This window comes from Dasypus novemcinctus, chromosome 12 (genome assembly GCF_030445035.2).
Source record: "Dasypus novemcinctus isolate mDasNov1 chromosome 12, mDasNov1.1.hap2, whole genome shotgun sequence".
Taxonomy (NCBI): domain Eukaryota; kingdom Metazoa; phylum Chordata; class Mammalia; order Cingulata; family Dasypodidae; genus Dasypus; species Dasypus novemcinctus.
Genome location: NC_080684.1, coordinates 37,721,207 through 37,738,264, shown reverse-complemented (window position 1 = coordinate 37,738,264; position 17,058 = coordinate 37,721,207). Strand labels below are relative to the sequence as shown.

General features: G+C 67.6%; 1 protein-coding gene across 1 annotated transcript in view; it reads right to left on the bottom strand.

The window, feature by feature from the left end:
* Positions 1-2,577: 2,577 nt before the first annotated feature.
* Positions 2,578-17,058, bottom strand: part of LRP1 (LDL receptor related protein 1) — a 79,303-nt gene continuing 64,822 nt past the window's right edge. The window contains exons 56-89 of the mRNA XM_058308298.2: positions 16,631-16,814; positions 16,448-16,533; positions 16,167-16,286; positions 15,554-15,741; positions 15,257-15,462; positions 14,561-14,749; positions 13,978-14,126; positions 13,482-13,575; positions 12,953-13,069; positions 12,623-12,742; positions 12,148-12,270; positions 11,861-11,986; positions 11,407-11,523; positions 10,752-10,858; positions 10,517-10,649; positions 9,730-9,849; positions 9,522-9,644; positions 9,118-9,258; positions 8,907-9,041; positions 8,711-8,830; positions 7,869-8,137; positions 7,164-7,342; positions 6,671-6,777; positions 6,337-6,453; positions 5,761-5,937; positions 5,520-5,660; positions 5,240-5,413; positions 4,889-5,050; positions 4,439-4,613; positions 4,211-4,312; positions 4,017-4,081; positions 3,815-3,905; positions 3,570-3,714; positions 2,578-3,428 (exon numbers count right to left, since the gene is read on the bottom strand). Coding sequence (XP_058164281.1) covers positions 3,288-3,428; positions 3,570-3,714; positions 3,815-3,905; positions 4,017-4,081; positions 4,211-4,312; positions 4,439-4,613; positions 4,889-5,050; positions 5,240-5,413; positions 5,520-5,660; positions 5,761-5,937; positions 6,337-6,453; positions 6,671-6,777; positions 7,164-7,342; positions 7,869-8,137; positions 8,711-8,830; positions 8,907-9,041; positions 9,118-9,258; positions 9,522-9,644; positions 9,730-9,849; positions 10,517-10,649; positions 10,752-10,858; positions 11,407-11,523; positions 11,861-11,986; positions 12,148-12,270; positions 12,623-12,742; positions 12,953-13,069; positions 13,482-13,575; positions 13,978-14,126; positions 14,561-14,749; positions 15,257-15,462; positions 15,554-15,741; positions 16,167-16,286; positions 16,448-16,533; positions 16,631-16,814 — 4,743 coding nt within the window. The 3' untranslated portion in view covers positions 2,578-3,287. The remainder of the gene's footprint in view (positions 3,429-3,569; positions 3,715-3,814; positions 3,906-4,016; positions 4,082-4,210; positions 4,313-4,438; positions 4,614-4,888; positions 5,051-5,239; positions 5,414-5,519; positions 5,661-5,760; positions 5,938-6,336; positions 6,454-6,670; positions 6,778-7,163; positions 7,343-7,868; positions 8,138-8,710; positions 8,831-8,906; positions 9,042-9,117; positions 9,259-9,521; positions 9,645-9,729; positions 9,850-10,516; positions 10,650-10,751; positions 10,859-11,406; positions 11,524-11,860; positions 11,987-12,147; positions 12,271-12,622; positions 12,743-12,952; positions 13,070-13,481; positions 13,576-13,977; positions 14,127-14,560; positions 14,750-15,256; positions 15,463-15,553; positions 15,742-16,166; positions 16,287-16,447; positions 16,534-16,630; positions 16,815-17,058) is intronic.

Sequence of the window (17,058 nt, the reverse complement as noted above, 5' to 3'; positions counted from 1 at the left end):
CGCCGGCCCTGTCTCTGTCTCTGTCCTCTTCCCGTTTCTTCCTCAGCTCCCTCCTCTCCTCAGTCTCTTTCTCTCTCCCCCGCCTGGAAGTGTGCAGCTGTCAGCTGTTGCTACGCACTGAGGCTGTGGCTGCGGTTGTGGAATGACCATCACCTAGGCAGAGAAAGATAGGGTCGAGCGGAGATAGAGAGACAGATGCATATCCGTAGACACAGACATGTCCCCCAGCGTGTACAGACACGCCGTCACAGGGCAGGGCACACCACTGAGGTGAGTGCGCAGCACAAGCAGAGCGGAATACCCAGGTATGCGCCGAAACCGGCACACACACACGGAGACAGGCACACCGAGGCACCCTGTTGCGCCGATGGACACACTCGTGTTACAAACACAGGAGCACACCCAGAGACGGAGAGACACACAGGCACGCTTCCACCGAGAGACAAGCACACCCGGCCAGGTGTGCACTGAGTCCCCCTCATCTCGACAGAGAGACATATTCACAGCCGGAGGTGGACAGACGCACTGGGACACACAGACAGGCGTGTGCTGGACTGGCAGCCCAAAAGACAAGCCGAGGCAGACTATTCACGGCAGCGAGTGCTAAGAAACAGAGAGACAGACACCAGAATGTGACAGATACAGAAAAAGGGTCAGGGAGAGGACAGGGAGGCTGAGAGAGAGAGGACAGGCAGAGACAGAGACCCCTCAGGGAGACCACAGGGAGCCAGGAGGCAGGGATCTGGGCGCAAGAGAGATAGAGAGGAGGCAGGAAGGGGCAGGAGAGGCCGGGCGCGAGGCCAGAGGCAGAATCCTGAGCCCGGGCCCAAGCGCAGGAGCAGCTGCAGTGGGTGAGGGCAGGGGCGCACCCAGGCCTGGGCTGTCCAGGAGAGAAGCCCCTCCCTGGGGCCTGGTTTTCTGGCATCTGGATACACCTCATCTCTTCTCCTTTCAGCTAGTCTCAGGTTACCCCTCCTCTCTCCAGCTACACACACACACACACACACACACTCCCTGCCTTTGGGTCTTTGCCTCTTTCCCTGTATCTCTGTCTTTCTTTCTGTCTGTACCAGCCTCCGGCCCTGGTCCCTGATTCTCCCCTTGTCTCTTCTCCATCTCTGTCTCAGGTCCCCTCCCTCCTTGCCAGGAGGGCAGTTTTCGAGGACTGTCTCCTGGGGGACCCTCTCCCAGCGGTTCTGATGGACAGAGGGAGGTACTCTGTGTTCCGAGCCACAGCTGGGAGTCCCTCTCGATCTGCTCAGGATCTTGAAGTGACAGGAGAGAATCAGGGTCTCCTTGGGGGTGTCAGATGCACAGCTGGCAGGAGGAGGGGGTGAGGGGGATAGGGTTGGTGGGGGCAGCAGGCAGGCACTAGGGGAGGGAGGGGAGCAGGCTGGCACTGCGTGGAGGGGGTGTGGCAGAAGAGCCTAGAGGGGAGGAAGTGAGTCTGGGCTGGGGTTCCTTTGCCTGCAGGTGCATAATTAGTATGTGTGTTGGGGCGGGGCCTGTGGGGGGCTTCAGGATAACCAGTGCTGCAAGAGTGCAGATGCCACCTGGTGGACAGATGGGGGCTGGAGCCTCCCTTCCAGCCATTAACAAGGATGCCCCCTTGCCCAGCAGGGCGGCTCCGCCTCCAGGCCTGGGGGCCCTGGGGAGCCTCAGGAGGCAGAAGGTCTCAGAGCTGGCTGGGAGGCTGAGGCTGGGGATGGGATCTCAGCACCAAGAGTGAAGGGCAGGGCTCCTGTTTCTGGAGGTGTCTAGACCCATAGTTTCTCCAGGGAAGGAAGAAGCCAGAGAAGAATAAACTGGAGGAGCTGAGCCAGCGAGAAGGCCCGCTCCCCTTTGGGGCTGGGCGAGAGTTCTCCCGACGTTTGCAGCCATCCTTCCTGAGCCCATATTTGCTGTTGAAGGGCGAGCGGGGCTCCTGCCCTCTAATGTTCTGGCCACAGCTTTTCGGACAGGGGTTGAAAGAGCCTTGGGGTTGTCCGTCAACCCCTGGGATGTCTCAAGTGATGGATCAGCTGGGTCTGTTGGTGGCCAGTGGGGCCGGCAAACTGGTCTGCCCAGCTCTCCTTTAGCGGGGTGACCAGGGGTGCACCCTGGGTTCTACTCTTGGCAGCTGATCCACGAAATGTGAGATGCCAGGTGCCAGGGGCAAACTCAGGCAGAGCTGTCGGAGACCACCCGAGGGTTAGAGCCTTCACAACCCCAAGAGGTTCCCTGTGCTGTGGAGGGATTTCTTACTGTGGGGATCATCTCGGGTGGTGAGGGGGTGGTATTGAAAGCAGAGACAGACTCCAAGTTAGTGTCCTAGAGCCGGAGGGAACACAAGGTCCAGAGAGGTGAAGTCCCTGGCTCAAGGTCACACAGCCAGGAGAAGCTGGCATTCTTTGACAAGCCCAGTGTCACCCCCTTCCCCCTGTACAGCAAGCTGGAGAGGCAGGGCGCTCCCGGAGAAGGCCGCTGGAGACCTTCCTGTCGGCCTGCAGCGCGGCGCAGGGCACCCTCTAGCGGCTGCGACACGCCAGCACAGCCCCAGCGCCCAGAGCCGCACACAGGCAGACACAAACAAGTGGCTTTTTTTTTTTTTTACAATTTTATTTATAACAATATCTGTGTTATTTAGTTGTAAAGGAATTCAGCAAAAATTATTAAAACGTTCATGTCCCCAAAACGGGGCTGCCCGCTTGCTCTTCCTTGGGGTGCCCCACTGCCTCCTCACCCTCTCAGTCCCCAGGGGAGCGGCCTGCCCAGGAGGCCACCTCGGGCCCTTGCAGAGGGGCTGGGCTCGGGGCATGGCCTCCCAAGAACAACCAGAAACCTCCGTCCTTTTCTTCCTACCTCAGCCAGAGCCGAACCTTCCAGACAGGGGCAGCAAAGGGCTCTCCCTCCCCAGAGCAGGGGGGGGGGGCACGAGGGTGTCGAGGGGGGAGCCTTGACAAATTGTGGTGTGGGGGGGGCCAGCACCACCAGTGCTCCCAGGGGGGGTGCGTTCTGGTGGGAAGGTGGGAGAAGGGCCCCCTCCCACTTTTCAGCCATAGGAGCCCCCAGAGCCCTCCCTGTCCCCCTCCCTGAAGGCAGCATTGGGGGGGGGGCGCCTAGGAGCGGGCAGGAAGGAGGAGAACGGAAAAAGATAATACTGTGCTCGCTTGCTCACTCACATATAAAAAGTAATTCCTTCATTTTTACATTTATACAGCTGGCTGGGGGGACCGGGGAGGGGCTCGCTGGAGGACTTCTTGGGCAGGGGCTGGAGGCTCTCAGGGGTCGTCCGACGGGGCAGGGCCCTAGGCCAAGGGGTCCCCTATCTCGTCCTCGGGGCCCCGGCCCAGGAGCTCTCGCTTCTCGTCCGTGCTGGCCAGAGAGTGGCGGCTGCCGTGGCCGCCCATGTAGAGTGTGGCGTACACAGGGTTGGTGAAGTTGGTGGGCTGTGGGGCGACAGAGGGGTCAGGTGCAGCTCCGGGGCTGGGGCACCCTGCCCCCCATCATCCACCCCAGCGCCCCCAGTCATCCCACCCACAGCCTCTTGCCCTGCCCTGGGAGCCTGCTCCTCTGCCTTCCCAGCCCACCTTGTCGGGGTCCAGGGCGAAGTCGGCGTCCAAGAGGCCCCCCACGTCGTCAGGCTCCCCGCCCTCGTACATCTTATAGGTGGGGTTCCCGATCTCCACGTTCATGGCTCCGTTGGTCATCCGCTGGTGCTGGAAGCCCTTAGCCCTGGGGAGAGGCAGGAGGGCAAGGGGGCAGGGGGCTTAGCGGGGGGCAAGGCCAGGGTGGTAATAGAACGGCCAGATTGTCCAGCCCGCCCGTGGCTCACCCTCGGACTCGCCGCTTGTACCAGAACACCGCTCCAGCCACCAGCAGCAGCAGCAGGAGCAGCAGCAGCGGGATTAGGATGGAGACCAGGTCTGGAGGGGAGGGGGGAAACTGAGTCAGAAGGCCCAGGGAAGCAGGGGGCGGTGAGCCCGCCCTGCTCCGGGGCCTGGCAGCCTCGCCTGTCCCTCCCCCTGGCCGCTTACGTCCAGACTGCTGCTCACTGGTGACCAGCTCCTCGCATTGGCGTCCCGTCGTGTGGGGCGGGCACCTGCAGACGGGAGGGCAGGCTGAGCACCGCTGCGGGGCGGCTGGGCGGGCCCCGGGGTCCCGAGGGTCCCCCTGCTCAGGTATGGGGAAGGGGGAGCCCACGCCCGGCTGGGGCCCGGGTCCGACTCACTGGCACTCGGGCATCATTTTGCTGTTCATGGTGCAGGAACCGCCGTTGTTGCAGTGGCCGACGCAGGTCAGACAGCTGGGGGCCACGCGGCCGTCGGAGCAGCTGCGGGAAGGGGTCGGCGGTGGGGGCTGGTGGAGGGCTGTCTGGGAGGGGGCGGGGGGGGGGGGAGGCAGGAGGCTGGGGTGGGGCGGGGGCCGGGCGGAACGGGGGCGGCGGGGCCCCACTCACTTGCAGGTGACGTCCCCGCTCTGCTTGTTGACCACGCAGGTGCCGTCGAGACAGCGGCTGCACTTGGTCACCTCGCACCTGGGCCCCTCGAAGTAGGCGGTGCAGCGGCACTGCCGGGAGCCGTCGGCGGCCATCTGGCACGTGCCCGAGTTCTCACAGAAGCCCGAGCACTGCCCTGTGCGGGGTGGGGCAGTGCAGGCGCCTCAAGCCTCCCCTCATGAACGTCCTCCGCGGGGACGCCACCCCCCCGGGGCCCCCGCTGCCCCACGGTGCGGGCCAGACCCGAGGACTTCCCTTTTGCTTGGACACTCCCCACGCCAGAGGGGCCGCCTCCTCGGGGGCCGCACGTCGGGTGCCTCCACGGAAGCACCAGCAGTGGGTCCCTTCCTGGAACCTGCCCCACCCCAGGGCTCTCGGCCGCCCTCCCTGGGGCCCGGGTGGCTCACTCACGGTACTGGCAGCGGTCGCCCAGGAAGCCAGGGAGGCACCGGCACTGGGGCTGGTTGCCCTGGTTGACGGTGCAGGTGCTGTTGTTGGCGCAGTAGCCCGCACACACCTGCTGGGTGCACTTGGGGCCCGTGAAGCCCGTGGGGCAGCGGCACGTGGGCATGCCTGGCGGGAGAGCGTGTGTGAGCGGGACCACTGCGGCAGCCCCCAGCCCTGCTGCAGGGCACAGGGCGGTGGAGGCAGAGACTGAGGGGCGCGGGGCTGGAGCTGGGGGCACGAAGGTGCAGGGGCGGAGCCAGGGTGGCAGGCACTGGGGATCGGCCGAGGCGGGCGGGTGGGCGGGCTGGGGCATACCGGACGGGGAGGCGGCGCAGGTGCCCCCGTTGCGACAGTGCTCCCAGCACTGGTCCAGCTCACACTTGTCGCCCGTGTAGCGGGGCTGGCAGCGGCACTTGGGCTGCCGGCGGGCGTTGAGGAAGCAGCTGCCGCCGTTGAAGCACTGCAGGTTACAGGTTCCCGGCCGCGGCGCTGCAGGGAGGTCAGGGCAGAGGAGGGATGGAGGCGTGGGTGCCGGGGGCGTCACGGGGGCTCGGAGGAGGGTGCTGAGGCCTCGGGGGGGAGGGGACGGGCATACCGTCTGGTGGGAGCGTGGGCGAGGGCACGACCACACAGGTGCCGTTGTCCAGCCGCTTCCCGTTGGGGCAGGTGCAGACGGGCCCACTGGGGCTCAGCAGGCACAGCCACTCGCACTTCTTGCGGTCGCAGGGGTTGGTCACTGCAGGTGGGGGGCGTGGGGAGGAGGCTGAGCGGGCCCTGCCCTGAGCCCCGGCTCCCAGGCTGCCCCTCCCCAGCCGCCCAGCCTCCCGCTGCCCCACCTTCCGGCTGCTTGTGCTGGTGGTACAGGACCACGTCGGAGGCGTGGCTCAGGGCCCCCGTCAGGTTGACCAGGGGGCTGTGTCCAAACTTGTGGATCTTGAAGACGCGGTTATTGATGTAGGTGACGCCGTAGATGTAGTCCTCGAAGACGTCAATGCTGAAGGGGTGACTCAGGCCTGGGGGAGTCGGGGGAGTATGGTCTCCAGGCCCTTCAAACTCAACCTGACCCAGATCAAATGCCCCTAGCCTGCGGCTACTCCTGTGGTCACGGCTAGCAAGAGGTCCCAGTGCCCCCAGACTTCTGGGGTCACGGTTGGCCTCTCCCTGCGCCTGCTGGGTTCCTACTGCGGCCGGTGCTACCTCCACACAGCTCGCGCTCAGGAGAACGAAGGAAAGGCCAACTGGGCCCGAGGGTCGGGGTGGACCTCGGGCCTTCCGGGGCAACACGGGGGGGCGTCGAGTTGGGAGGCTCTGCAGGATTATTGGGGGGTGGGGGGAGGCTGGCCAGAATGGAAGGTACTGGGTGAGGCCCCTGGGCTCGGCGGGGGTGGGCGAGGCTGTGGTCGGGGTCTGACCTCGTTTGCTGTCAGCGGCCACGATGGGGTCGGTGCCATTGAGCCGGATGCTGCCGATGACGGAGAGCTTGGCGTCGGCCCAGTACAGCCGCTCGTTGTGATAGTCCACTGCCAGGCCTGCGGGGGGGCTCCCGTGAGGGCCTGCCCCTCCCCCCGGGCCGGGGGCAGAGGGCGGGGAGCCGCGCCCTGGTCACAGGACCACCGCGCCTCACCGCGCCTGGGAGGGGTCCGCACAGCCACCTGCCCTGTCCCAGGCTAAGTCCCCCCCCTCCCGCTCCTGCGTGCTCAGCGAGCCAACCCCTCCTGCGCCAGCCCGCTGCCTGCCAGCACGTGCCTGTGGGCCACTGGATGTTGTCCTGAACCAGCGTTTCCCGGAGGGTCCCATCCATCGCCGCCGTCTCAATCTTGGGGTGATTACCCCAGTCTGACCAGTACATAGTGCTGGGGAAGAAGGGGTGAAAGAGGGTAAGACCGGAGCCTGCCCGGGCCTGCTGGGGAGCGGGCGAGGCGCCCCCCCTCCCATGGAGAGGACCAGGGGGAGCCAGCCTCCCGGCCCGGTGGGAGCCTTTTCCTCGAGAACCACAGTACGCGGTTCTAAGACAGCGGAGCAGGCAGGGCTGCCCCAGGGAGGGAAGTCCAGGCGTGGCTGCCATGCCGAGCTCCAGTCCCTGACCCGGCAGGCCCGGCTGGGGGCCCCGAAAAGGCAGCACCGGGGGGCCTGGGGTGGGGGAGGCCTGCAAGACTGAGGGCCTGAGGGGGCCGTGACCCCAGGCCAGTCGGGGGCATGCCTGAGACCGGCCCAGGTGCCCCCCCGGACCCTTGCCCACCCCCTCAGCGGGTCCACCACGATGGCATGGGGCTCGTCGATCATGCCCGAGATGAGCGTCTTGCGGTTCTCGCCCTTCATCTGCGCCACCTCGATCACATCGCGGCCCGAGTCGGTCCAGTACACGTTCCCGGCCACCCAGTCGATGGCGATGCCCCTCGGCATCTTCAGCCCCGAAATCTGAGCGGGGAACACGGGTTCAGGGCTGTGACCTTGTCCCTCCCCAGCTCCACCGCCCTGCCCGCCTGGCCCTGCTGAGAAGTCCTGCGGTCTGACAGCCAGTCGTGTGCCCTGGCTTTAAAGACACTGAAATGACATCGTCAGCCAGCTCCGACACGCCGGACTCGGGGCTTTCGCGGCTCATGCCGGTTCCTCCTCGCTAAAAGCCCAGAGGCAGGGATTACAATCCCGTTTCACCAATGAGCAAAGTCAGGGCCAAAGAAGTAAAGCAAGGCGCCCAAGATTCTCACGGCGGGCAGTGGTGAAGACTGGGAGTCGAACCCGGCTGGGAAGCCCCGCTCGGCCCGCCCACTGCGCCGTGGCCTCCTCCCACCGAGGTTGGCAGCCACGCGGCAGAACCATCTCGGTCCACCCGCACCTCCCGCGCCCTTGCTGTCCAGAGCCTCACCCTTGGTCTCCTCCCGTTTTTTCCCCACCCACCCAAACCGTGGCCTCTAGGCAGGCCCACCCCAGGCTCCACGCTCACATTGAGGTGGGTGACGCCCCGGTCGAGCTGTCGCCGGTGCCGGTTGGAAGTGGTGGGAGGCGCGGCGGGGGGCAGGCTGCGGTAGGAGATGGTGCCCGTGTGCCAGTTGGTCCAGTAGACGCGGCCGGCCTTGACGTGCACGTCCATGGCATCGATGCGGACGCTCTCGTCGCCCTGGAAGGCCTGCTCGTAAGCCGAGTGCGGGTGCCCGGGGAACAGGCTGCGGATCTCGTTGTCATCCGCGATGTACAGGACCTGGTACTCGGAACCTGGGGACGAGACGCCAGAGGCCGGTGGGCGTGCGGGGCCGGGGCGGACGGCCGGGGAGGGGGCCGCTGAGGTGGGTCCCGTGGACCCGCAGCTGCGGCCAGAAGCCCGTGCTCATCCCGCCTCCCCTCGGCTGAGCTAGCATGACCTGCTCCCCTGCATCGTCCCAGCCCCTCGGCCTCAGGGACTCCTGCCCCCTCGCGGCTCCTGGCTGGCGTCACTGCGCTCTCTGCTGCACGCTCGCGGAACCCGCGGCTGTGGGGTGTGTGTGCGAGCCCGCGCGTGCACTGGGGTGTGTGGCAGGGCTACACCCGTGTGTGAGGTGCTCACGCCGGCCCGCGGAAGGTGGAGGTGTGCGCGAGAGCGTGTAGGGAACACGTGGCTGAGCGTGTCACTGCATGCCTGAGGGCGGTCCCTGCACACGTCTCCGTCTGCCGAGGAGCCACCCGCCGCCTGCCGGGCCCCGGCACCGAGCTCAGGGCTGGGGCAGGAGGAGCGAGTTCCGTTCCCGGCCTGCCCCACCCCACTCGCAAGGTGCTGCCTGGCCCCCCTTCCTGCCATCCCCCGCTCCGTGCCTTCGGCCTTGCAGGTGTTGTGCGTCTTCATGAAGTTGCGGGCGCAGCTGCAGAGGTGGCCGCCCTTGGTGTTGTTGCAGAGCTGCGAGCAGGTGCCGAAGCGCAGGCACTCGTTGATGTCTGGGGGTCACATGGGAGCGTCACTGGGGGCGTGCAGCGGGGTCTCTGCCCGCCCCTGCCGGCCCCGCCCTCCTACCCTGGCATCCCGGCTGGCCGGGCACGGTGTGGAAGCCCGGGCGGCAGCCACAGTATGCAGCCTTCTCGGTGCGCACGCAGCGCGCCTCGTCCCCGCAGATGCTGGCGTTGGCGGCACAGCTGGTCAGCTTGGGGTCTGCGGGGAGAGGGGATCCCTTCCGCTGAGCCCCGGGCCTGGCCGGGCTCCCCCCGCCCAGCACGCCTGGCCGTACCGATGCTGCAGCCCTCCTCGTCGGAGCCGTCCCCGCAGTCGTCGAACATGTTGCAGCGCAGCGAGGAGGACAGGCAGCGCTGGTTCCGGCACAGGAACTCCTTCTTGTCCTTGCAGTGTGGGGTCTGGGCCGTGGGGGGCTCTAGGGAGGGTGGGGGCTTCAGATCCTGCCCCTCCTCCCACGGGGACCCCTAGACAGTCCCAGAGACCGGTGGGCTCCCAGCTGGCCGTCAAGCAGGCAGGGGGGACATTCAGGGTCCCAGCCCTGATCCCAGCCCCGGGCTGGCAGGAAGCCTCAGGCCTCTCCCAGGGGCTCTTCTTCCCTGGCAACAGACCCTCCCCTCCCCAGGTGAACCCCTTCCCCCCGCACGGCTCCCTCTCGGCCCTCACTGCTCCCCTGCTCACCACAGTCTTCCTCGTCAGTCCCGTCCCCACAGTTGTCGGTGCCGTCGCACTGGCGTCCGATCCACAGGCAGACACGGTCATTCTTGCAACGGAAGGGCCGGTTGGGAGGGCACACGAACTGGGCTGCGGCGAGGGGACAGGGCGAGCGTCAGGGGCCGGCGTGGGGAGCCCCTCCTTCCCCCGGGAGCCCGCGCCGCTGGGGCCTCACCGCACTCCTCGGGGTTCTCGTCCGAGTTGTCCCCGCAGTCGTCCTCGCCGTCGCACTTCCAGGCCAGCGGCTTGCACAGGGTGTTGTTGCACTGGAACTCGTCCAGGGGGCAGGTCCGCACTGCGCACGAGTGGAAGCGAAGCGCAAAGAATGAGACGCGAGCCACAGGATCTGGCCCAGACCCCTCCCTCATCGGGGGGTGGGGGGCAGCGGCGCTGCAGGGTCACCAGGCAGGCAGCGGCCCCACGGGCTTGGACCTAAGGGTGGTCTCTAATTTTCCACCAGATGGGCGGCTGGGAGTGGGGGCGGGGCCCTGCTGCCTCTAGAATTCAGGGGAGAAGAGGCATTTTTTTGGGGGGAAGTTCCAAGGCAGAGCAGGATGCCTGTCCTCACTGGGCTGTCCAGCCCCAGCAGAACAGCCAGGGGCAGGGCCTGCCTTGTTGTCCCAGGAAGGGAAAACAAGCAGGGCTCTGCCTCTCGGGGCGGCTCGCTGTCTGCAGGGACGTGTGGGGTGGAGGGGCACAGCCCACAGACTTGCTCCTGCTGGGTCTCAGCCCCGCTGGCCCCCTTGACGAAGTGCCCTCATGCAGGGCACAGACGCACCCAGGGACCTTGTGTCTGGCTCCCTGCTGGATCCCCAGTGCCCAGGACAGTGCCTGGCACACGGCGGTGGTCCATAAACGTTTGTCCAATAAGCAACAAACACAGGAAAGGAAGACCGAGTGCATGCCCGGGCCAATCGAGGGGGTGGGGGGTGAGGGGGGTGGGGGCCAGGCCGGGGGCTCACCGCCCGTGCTGCAGGCCTCCTCGTCACTGCCGTCCATGCAGTCGGCGTCCGCGTCGCAGCGCCAGCGCAGGGGTATGCAGTGGCCGCTCTTGCACTGGAACTGGTCCATGTCGCAGCGGGGGGTGCAGTCTTTCTGTGGGCGCAGGAGGGGGAGGCCCGGTCAGGGCTGGGCACCCCGGGGCCTGGCCCCCGCCCTTCCGAGGCCATCGCTCTTTCCTCCGGGACCCCTGCCCACCTCGTCTGAGCCGTCGGCACAGTCGTGATCCCCGTCGCATTTCCAGCGCCCGGCGATGCAGCGACCATTGGCGCAGGAGAACTCACTCTCGGAGCAGGGCCGAGGGGCTGGGGAAGGACGGGGAGAGAGCCCCAGGGGGGTGGGCATGGGGACTCAGCCCCCAAGGCACCCCCAACCCGTGGCAGAGTGAGGCCCGGGGCCCAAGGCCCAGCCTGCCGCCCCCACTGCCACAGCTGACTGGCAGAGCCGACTGGCTGCCCTTGTGGGACGGAGGGCGCCCAGGGCCACCCCACTGGGACAGACTGCTGGGAAGCGGGGGAGGGACAAGCCCACTAAGACAAGCACCAGGTGGAGGGAGGGCCCACAGAGGCCGACGGGCAGAGGCAGGGGTGTGGTGGGGGCCGGGCACGCCGGAGACACCTACCTCTGCAACCCCAAGAGGACAGTGTGAAAATGGAGAGAAACATGAGATGAGGTGAAATGGCACAAACTCAGATACACACCATGGAGTGGGGTGCGGGTGAGGAGGGCGGGGGGTGGGGGCCCCTGACCCCTGCCCTGGCAAGCCTCGGGAGCGGCAGGGGTGCAGAGAAGGGAGGAGCCCGAAGTCTCCTGGGGCCGGACGCGTGGTGGGCCGGGCGGGGTGGGGACATACTGCAGCTCTCCTCGTCCGAGTTGTCCCCGCAGTCGTTGTCGTAATCGCACTGCCAGCGGCCCGGCACGCAGCGGTTGTTCTTGCAGCGGAACTGGTATGGCTCACAGGTGCGCTCATCTGGGGGGGCGGGGTGGGGGGCACACGTTGGGGCGGCAGGCGTTAGGGTCTCAGGTGTGGGGGGCATTCCAGCCCGAAGAAGGCCGGGGCTGGGGTCTGGGCAGGGTCCTGATGAGTGGGGTCTGTGAGGCGGTTGAGGGCTCACCAGAGCCCGTGGGGCGGGCAGAGAGGATTCCGCCCGGAGATGCGCTGCCAAGGCGTGGGCTGGGGCAGGGCTGGGGGAGCCCGACAGGAGGGGCTGCGCAGGGGCGACCAGCCCAGGTCCCCAGCCAGAGGACGCCGCCCCACCCCTGCCGCGCAGGACGCCCTGCTCCGGGGCTGGGCCACCCCTGCTCACCACACTCTTCTTTGGGCTCGTCCGAGCCGTCCCCACAGTCGTCCTCTCCGTCACACTTCCAGCGCGCGGGGATGCAGCGGCCCGAGTCCTTGCAGCGGAACTCGTCCACTCCACAGGTCATCTGGGCTGCAGGGGGCGGGCGCCGAGGTGAGGGTGCGGCTCCTTCCGGGGGGTGCGCCGGGAGTGGGGGAGGGGTGGCGGGTGCCCGGACGTGGGGGTGGGCCTGGGTGCAGCAGGCACCGCTGGGGAGGGTGGGCCACGGGCTCCCGGGGCGCCTGGCGACTCACTGCAATTGGCCGGCTCGTCGCTGCCGTCCACGCAGTCGTTGTCGCGGTCGCAGACCCAGACGCGGGGGATGCAGCGCTTGGTGATAGAGCACTGGAACTGGTTGGGGGCGCAGGTCACCTCGGCTGCGGGCGAGGAGAGAATGAGGACCCGCCTCTCACGCCCCCACCCCGCTCAGGAGCCCCGTCTTCTTCCTTTCCAAGCCTTGGCCCCGTTCCGCCAGCGATTTCTTGGGAGGCAGGAACACTTAGCCCCGCGACCCTCCCTCCCTCCAATCTTTGAGCTTTATTTCCCCCCTGGATCTGCTCATCTCCACACCAAGCAGGTGCTGATTTCAGGAGCACGGCCAAGGTAGCCTGGTAATTTACACTGTGTGAGGACGTTGCTGCGGAGTGGTGAAAGCCTCTGGTTCCCCGTGAAGCACGCCCCCGTGCCCACCCCACCACCTGCACGCCTGCCCCAGCCTCGGGCGCTCACGGCAGTCCCGCTCGTCCTCCCCGTCTCCACAGTTGTCCTGCCCGTTGCAGCGGAAGATGCCGGGAATACAGCGGTTGGTGTTGGTGCACTTGAACTGGCTGGGCAGGCAGACGTGGATGTCTGTGGGGAGCGGGAGGAGGGGAGGGGAGCTAACGGTGATGCGGGCAACGTGAGGCAAGCTGGGGGCCACCCGTGCCCTCAGTGGGGAGAGCACAGGCCAGCACGCCTGGCCCTGGGAACCCGGCCTGGAGCTGCCCTTGGAGCACAGTATTAAATCCCAAATCCTGGGGAGCACGGGGCACAGGGTGGCTGGGGACTAGGCAGCCTTACCGCAGTTGGCCTCGTCACTGTTGTCCTGGCAGTCGTTGTCCCCATCGCAGATGAAGGCAGGGTTTGTGCAGATGCCCGTGGAGCACTGGAACTGCCCCGGGCGGCACTTGAACTCAGCTGCAGGCAAGGGGCGCCCAGCATCAGGAGAGCCCGCGGGGGGCTCCGGGGGGACCTCCCTCCCCCCCAGCACTGCAGTGGGCTCCCCTCCTCCCCCACGGTGGGCTCCCACCACGGCGGGCTCGGGGGGACGCCTACCCTGCCCGGCACCGCGGTGGGCTCCAGGGGCCCTCCCCAACAGCACCCTGGCGGGCTCCGGGGCCCTCCCCCCACCGGCACTGCGGCGGGTTCCAGGGGGCCTTCTCCCCTCCCCCCACCCCCTGGCACTGCAGCAGGCTCTGGGGGCGCCCTCCCCACTCAGCACCGCAGCGGGCTCCGGGGGCCCTCCTGCCCAGCACCCTGGCCACGGCCCCTCTGGAGGCAGGCCACGCCCACCCAGGTGGACCCTCCGGCCACCTGCCCGGGCACTCACGGCAGTCTGGGGGCTCATCGGAGTGGTCCCCGCAGTCGTCCTCTGTGTCACACTTCCACCAGAAGGGGATGCACTTGTCGTTCTTGCACACAAACTGGAGGGCAGGTGGGGCAAGAGGGGTTGGTGGGGGTCTGGGGAACTCAGAAGCTTTTTTTAAGGGGGTGGGATGTTTCAAAGAGGTGGCAGGGTCAGGGGACTTGGGGGGAAGCATGAGCTGGAGGGAAGGCCAGGACATGCCGAGCACAGGGAGGTCAGGGAGGGCCAGGGTCCGGCGGGTGGGGGCGGGCTAGGGCGCGGGGTGTTTTTGGGAGGGGACGGGTGCAAAGTATTGCTGTGGGGAGACAAGAAGTAGGCAAGAACGTGGGGGCGTTAGTGTGGAGAAACCAGATGCGTGATATTAGACTGGGTGCTGGGGTCCGAGGAGGGGCGGGGGTCCCGGTGAGGGGGGCCGAGGGGCTGGGTGTCGGTGACGGGGGCCCGGAGGGAGGGCCCTCACCTGGCTTGCCGTGCAGTTGGACACACAGGTGCGCCCGTCACCGCCCAGGTAGAAGTTCGTGGGGCAGGCGCACTTGTGGCCGCCCCCCGGGGACAGCAGGCATAGGTTGCTGCAGCCACCGTTGTTGACCTTGCAGGGGTGATTGGGCACTGCCAGAGAGACAGCAGTTCAAGGGTGGTGGCGGAGGACCGCACACACGGGCCACGCTTTCCAGCCTTCCGAAGGGACGCTCTAGTTCCCGCCTCATTCAGGAGGGAGCCAAAGGCGGAGAGAGGGGAGGGCCCCTGAGGAGGTCCTGGGCTCAGGGCCAAGCCGGGCCCCACCCTCCCCACGGCCTGCGCTTCCTTAGGGCCGCCCCGGAGGGCTGCGCCCAGATGTGCCCTCCTCTGCCTAACCCACCCTGAGCCTGAGCCTGATGGCCTCAGGGCTCTGCCCTAAAGGCTGCAGGGCTGGAGCCAGCCTGAGCTGCCGCTTCCCAGCCTAGACCGTGCCCTGCCTGTGCTGGGGAAGGGGCGGCAGCAGGAACCCTGCCGAGGCGGTGGTGCCCGGCCCAGCCCTTGCCCTCCCGCGCTTGTCCGCTTACCGTCCGGCTGGCGCAGGGCGTGGAAGACGTGCAGGTCCATAGGCCGGTGCAAGGTGCTGGTGAGCAGCGTCTTGTTGGCGCCCGTGGCCTTGTGGGCTCGGTTGATGGACTTTGTCTCCCAGTCCGTCCAGTAGACGTAGTCCTCGAACAGCGTCAGCGCAAAGATGTGCGGGATGTCCTGGCTCAGCACTGCAGCGCGGGGAGGCAAGCGGGCGTGGTCGGTGCCGAGAGCACGTGGTCGGTGCCGCGAGCACGCGGGCGCCTGGCCTTCTGGTGCCCGCAACGACCCCAAGGGGGGCGGCGGCCCCAGTTCCACACGGGGAGCGGCTTTCCGGGGCTGCGCAGCTAAAGAAGCGGCAGAGCTGGAACTCGAGTCCAGGGCTGTCTGCCAGCACGTTCGGAGCCTATGGGGCTCTGGGGCTTCCTATCGGGAAGGAGAAGAGCTGAAGCCCCAGCCCCAGGCTCCCCTCCCCACTGCCTCGGGGTCGCCCTGGGTCCCCTCACGCAGAGCTGGGCGTGGCCGGGGCCTGTCTTTCTCCTTCCTGAGGGTGCTGGGCCGGCGCGGGTCGCATCCCGGGGTGCTGGAGTCCCCTGCCTGCTGGGGTGTGGGTCCCACTCCTGCCCAAAGGCCCGCTGCCCCCGGAGCTGAGCCCTCAGGCCCGCCAGGCCCGCCGAGGCTGGACCCTGCACACTGACCGACGTGGCGGTTGGAGCCATCCAGGCTGGCGAACTCGATGTAGTCCTCACGGGCGTCGGCCCAGTAGATGCGCTCGGTGACGTAGTCCAGCGTCAGGCCGTTGGGCCACGTGATCTTGGTGTCCACGATGACGCTGCGGCCAGACCCGTCCATGCCGATCCGGCCGATCAGCGAGTGGTCGCCCCAGTCGGTCCAGTACAAGTACCTGGGCGGGTGGGGGGCTGTGAGCCCCGAGGAGCCCGGCCACCCGTCCCGCCTGCGCCCTAGGGCTCCCCTGGCCCTGCCCCCCCACGCACCCGTTCTGCACGTCCACCACCAGGGCCCTGGGCTCCCGGAGGCCGGAGCTGACGAGCACCGTCCGGTAGGCCCCGCTGAGCTTGGACACCTCGATGGTGTCGCGGCCCTTGTCGCACCAGTACAGGTTGCCGCCCACCCAGTCCACGGCCAGCCCGTCGGGGTTGCTGAGGCCGGTCCGGTGCAGGACCTGGGGGGCAGGCAGGAGGTGAGAGCCGCTGGGGAACACGGGGTGGCGCCCCGTCTCCCAGGCCGGCGGGGAGGACGGTGGGCGTGGAGCACCCGGCCTGAGCTCGAGGCTGGGAGGTGCGTCAGCTCCTAGAGGCTCCAGGACAAGGGTCTCGGGGCGAGGGCAAGCACAGGCCAGCGCACCCCGGGGTGGCGCCCACAGTGCCTGGGCGCAGCAGGCTTAGGGGGCGGGGGCGAGGAGGCAGGAGGCAGCAGGGAGCAGCAGGGAGAGGCTCTGGGGCATGGAGAACCCAGCGCTGCATGGCAGGAACTTGCCAAGACTCGGGGGGGGGTAGGAAATGAGGGGTCGAGGGGCGATGACCTTAAACAGAGCCATCGGGGAGGGAGCTGGGGCCTGGGCCTTGGGGCAGGTGGCCCCTGGCGCACCTGCACGTGGCTGCCGTTCAGGTGCATCCTGCGGATCATGCTGCCCTGGGTGGTCACGTCCGTCCAGTAGATCATCTGCTCGCGGTAGTCGAAGTCCAGGGCCACGGCGTTGTTCAGGCCCTGGATTTGGGGGTGGGGAGAGGGGGCGGCAGGTGTGGCAGCGGGGGCTGCATCTGGGGAGAGGGGGACGGTGGAGTCGGGGCGGCCGGCTGGAGAGCTCAATGAGGAAGCCCCTCCGGGCTGGGGCGACGATAGGGCGGAGGGTGCCTGGGGGTGGCTACCTGCTTGAGCAGTGTGTAGTTGGAGCCATCCAGGTTGAGCTTGCGCAAGTAGTACCGGTTGGCGAAGATCAGAAACGGCTCCTCGTCTGGAGGTGGGGGAGGCCGGCTCAGCTGCTGGCTGGGGCCTCCAGCCCTGCCCGCCACCACCCCTGCCGCCCCGGCCTGCAGAGCCCGGGGTCTCACCGGTCACGGCCTTGCAGCTGTGGGGATCGCCGCCGCGGGGGGCGTAGCCCTCCACGCACAGACACTTGTAGCTGCCGTGGGTGTTGACGCAGCGCTGGCTGCATGGGAAGCTGGTGCTGCACTCGTCCACGTCGGCGCAGGTGCGGCCGTCGTCCTTCAGCCGGAAGCCAGGGCGGCAGCGGCACTGTGGGCACAGGGAGCCTGAGGCCGGGGGCAGGCAGAGCAGGGTGTGGGAACTGGGCTTCAGGGGCTGCGGGCCTCCCCCAGGCCTGTGGGGGGAGACCCTTTGGGCGGCTGGCCAGCGGGAAGGCAGGGGGCAAGCAGATGGGGAACCACTTGCTCCAGTGGCCCGGCTCCCATCCTGGCAGAACCTCAGTGGCCTCCGTGCCAGGGACGGTGTTGGGCCCCGGCCCCTGTGATGCGGGAGC